We start from the raw sequence: 4017 nt of genomic DNA, 5'->3' as shown, positions 1-4017 counted from the left end.
GCCTGCGGGCCAGGGCACAGGGCGGACAGGCCCCGGAGAGCAGGGCCCTCTTTCCCTATTGTAGAGCGTAGAGAGTTCTAGGACCGTGAGGCTTGGTCCCCGAGGGCCTTGAGACCCACATCTTTGTGGGTTTCCTTTTCCTTCCAGTCCCTTCACGTGCTCACCGTCTCTCTTTCTGCTCAGTGAGGCCGAGGGAATGGGCCAGGGCAGGCGGGTCTCTGATGGTCCCGGATCCCGGGGGCACAGGGGGCAGTGAACGGTTCCAAGGTCATTGGGTTAAACAGAGTGGACGGGTCCTTTACAGCTGGTATCCTGGGCCTCCCGGGTGAGGGAGAGGTGGGGCAGGGCGTTCCCAAACTCCTCAGATCTTTTTCATGTATTTGGTCTTTGTTCGCTCACTCTCCCACTCGCTCACTCTCCCACTCACTCTCCCACTCACTCACTCACTCACTCACTCAGTGGTCGCCTGGTCCTCTGCCATGGAGCTCGCAGGCTGGGACCCCCTCTCTGGAGCACACGACGTCTCTAGGGGCACCCGGGTTCCATGGCACAGAGTTTGGGAACTGTAGGTCTTGCTGGGGAGCGCAGGGCTTCGCAGGGAGGGAGCGCTGTCATTGCTAAACGTGCATTCATCCTTGACACGGGCAGAGGCCCACGTTTCTCTGAAGGACTAGATGGCGGCCATCAGCCTCGCCGCTGGCCACAGGGTCTCTGGCAGCCGCCTCCAGGGCAGATGAAGGACGGGCTGTGTCCAGTGCCCGGCTTTTACCAGCAGGGGGGGAGGCTGAGACCCCGCCCCAGACTCTGAGCGGCTCCAGCCTCGAGCGGGAGCTTCCTGTTTATACAGCGCAGATAAGAGCCCGCCCTGCCTGCGAGGGCAGCTGTGTGCTCTGTGGCCGAGGGCAGGGGACATGCTGTGGAGCAGCAGGCTGATCTGTCTGAGGAGGGTGGGCGTGGCTGAGGGCTGAGCCCTCGTTTTGCCTTCAGCCTGGGGGCCCTCGACGGTCCTCTCACCTGGTAGGTGCTTTGTAAGTGTCTGCCTGACGCTGACAAATGGAGGTCCTTTGAGAAGCCCCCCAGCAGGACGCCCAGGCGGTGGGTCTGGCACCGATTTGAGCGGGAGGAGTGAGCGGACGGACGTGTGCGCAGCGCTCCTTGTTTGTTTACTGGCGCATCTTGGCTGGTGCGGGTTCATCACAGGGCCCTGTGTGGGGGCGTGTTCCGTCAGCGAGGGAGTCAGCGCAGGCCCCGAGGGCCCAGGTGGGGGCGGGCAGGAAGTGTCTCCTTCAAGGTGGCACCAAGCTGGGCAGACGGGGGAGGTGGCTTCCTAGGCAGGGACCGTGTGCATAAAGGCCGAGAGGTGGGACCTGCGTGGGAGGTGGGGGGGCCAGGCCAGTCACCGGAGAGCACAGAGCCTCCCTGGGGCCAGGGTGCTGGCGCCAAGGGGCTGGCCACCTGTCTCCCTTGGCCCGCGCCCGCTCAGGGAGGGTGCCCGGTATACCCGTGCAGTGGGACACGGGTGGCACCCAGGTGGCCAGGCCCACCGGTGGGACTCAGAGGGGTCCTGACAGTGGAGGGGCGGGAAGCCGGGCGGCAGCTTTGGACTCGGTGCCGAGGAAGATGGAGGTGTCGGAGATCTAGGGGCGGGAAGACGGGCCAGGGAGGTGGTGTTTCAGGGGGTGTGTGCTGGCGAGATCTGGGGCCAGTGGAGGCCCCTGCCTGTTCAGGGCGGTCGTCGCACCTGTTTGTGGCTTTGCACAGGGGAGGGGGTGGGGGTTCTTTGGCGCTCTGTGTCTAACCACGGCGTCTCTGTCTCTCCCCTGCAGATATCAATGAGTGTTTGAGTATCAGCCCCACGTGCCCCGTCGGGCACACGTGCATCAACACGGAGGGCTCGTACACGTGCCAGAAGAACGTGCCCAACTGTGGCCGTGGCTACCATCTGAACGAGGAGGGCACCCGCTGTGTGGGTTGGTATTAAAAAGAAAGCCGATCGGAACGGACTCTTCTCCTGCGCCCAGCACAGCCTTGCTTCTGTGGGGACAGTGCGTCCCCAGGGGGCAGCCATTGCCCGTTCCTCCATCCCTTGCTGGTCTCCAGGCACAGGCCTGGTGGGCGCTGCCTGGACGCTGGAGTAGCATGCCAGCCGCCCCGCCCCAGCTCCGTCCCTCTCGCTCGGTCCAGTCCTGGGCTGAAAGCTCTCCGGCCCCTCCGTGCTCAGCCCCCAGTGGTGACAGAGAGACACAGGTGCCCTGCTTATGCGCAGTCCTCCCGAGCGGCCCCGACCTCACACGCCGTCTAATCCAGGTGCAGTGGGTCCTGCTGCTCCCCGAACAGGCCTCCCTTCCCTCTTGCATTGCTCCCTCTGCCCACCTGCCCTCCATGTCCTGGATCCAGGGCCCAGACCCTGCGGGCCAACAGGGGCCTTCCTCCCCGTCACCCCCAGAGCATTCCCTCAGCGTCTCCCCGTCAGCGGGCACTGCTGCCGTAACTAAGGTCATTGTGACCCGAGTCCCTGCGGGCAGGGGCAGCTGTCTCCCAGCCTGGGCCCCGCACACAGTAGGTGCTTGGGAAATCGTGTTGAAGCATAAACGATGCTGCTTTGTCATGTGCCTTTCAGTTTGCTCCTTCCCTCTGACTATCCTGGGGGCACACACACACTCTTACACACACACACACACACACACACTCTCTCACACACACATTCACACACACACACACACACCCTCTCTTACACACACACTCTCACACACACACACACACACACACACTCTCACACACACACATTCTCTCACACACACTCATACACACACTTTCACACACATACACACTCACACACTCTCACACATACACACACTCATACCTACACACATACACTCTCTCACACACACATTCACACACACACACACATACACACACTCACACACACACTCTCACACACTCTCACACACACACTCTCACACACATACACACTCACACATTCACACACACACTCACACTCTCATGCACACTCTCACACTCACACACACACATACACACACTCTCACACTCACACACACATACACACACTCTCACACACTCACACACACACACACACACACACACACACACTGAAGGTGTTCAATGTGTCTTTCTCTTTGCAAGACGTGGATGAGTGTGCACCGCCCTCGGAACCCTGCGGGCCGGGCCACCTCTGCGTGAACTCCCCTGGAAGCTTCCGCTGCGAATGCAAGGCCGGCTTCTATTTCGACGGCATCAGCAGGACATGTGTGGGTGCGTGGGGTCCCGGCCAGATGGCACCCAACAGAACCAGCCCGTGTTTCCCGGAGTGACCATGGACTGCTCCTCAGAGCAGGACCCTGAGTCCGGAGACCCATCCGGTTCCGGCTCTGCAGCCCCCCTACCCCCGGCCTGAGCCGGTCTCCCACCTGCACGCCGGGTGCTCCCATCACCTCAGACCTCCGAGTGTCTATGAGGCTCCAGCCTCTGGAAAAATGCCCCAAACATTAGTGATTTCCCAGAGATTCACTCTCCAACTGCAGGGCCGCAGGCCCCGAGCTGTGCGCGCAGCCAGGGCAGTGAGAACAGACAGCATGGCGCCAGCCTCCGGGAGCAGGGACAGACCCTGCTGGCTCGCCTGCCCCGCCCACCCCCAGGGACCCTTGGTCAGAGCCCCTGGACCCGCCCTGCCCTCGGGGCTCTGGGGCAGAGAACTCAGGGGCAGGCACACACCCAGAGGCATCGTCCTGGAAGGAGCAGGGGGGCCCAGGGGGTGGGCCCAGTGGGGGGGCAGGCCCCATGTGGCCCTGGCTTCCTGCTGACCTGCCCTGTTCTGGGGACAAGTCGCTTTGCCCCCTCGTCTGAGAAAGGAGCTGAGGGACATGGAGGGGAGGCCGTGCCCTAAGCCCCGCCCGCTGCGTTGCAGACATCAACGAGTGCCGGCGCTACTCCGGGCGCCTGTGCAGCCACAAGTGCGAGAACACGCTGGGCTCCTTCCTCTGCAGCTGCTCCGCGGGC

At 62.6% G+C, this 4017-nt stretch overlaps 1 protein-coding gene across 1 annotated transcript in view; it reads left to right on the top strand.

Annotated features, from left to right (window-relative positions):
• FBLN1 (fibulin 1) overlaps positions 1–4017 on the top strand; it is an 89542-nt gene that overhangs the window by 28176 nt on the left and 57349 nt on the right. The window contains exons 8-10 of the mRNA XM_014533168.1: positions 1827–1970; positions 3145–3273; positions 3926–4015. Coding sequence (XP_014388654.1) covers positions 1827–1970; positions 3145–3273; positions 3926–4015 — 363 coding nt within the window. The remainder of the gene's footprint in view (positions 1–1826; positions 1971–3144; positions 3274–3925; positions 4016–4017) is intronic.

This window comes from Myotis brandtii, unplaced genomic scaffold, assembly GCF_000412655.1.
Source record: "Myotis brandtii unplaced genomic scaffold, ASM41265v1 scaffold952, whole genome shotgun sequence".
Lineage (NCBI taxonomy): Eukaryota > Metazoa > Chordata > Mammalia > Chiroptera > Vespertilionidae > Myotis > Myotis brandtii.
The sequence above is the reverse complement of the archived record's forward strand: the minus strand, read 5'-3'. Positions and strand labels throughout refer to the sequence as shown.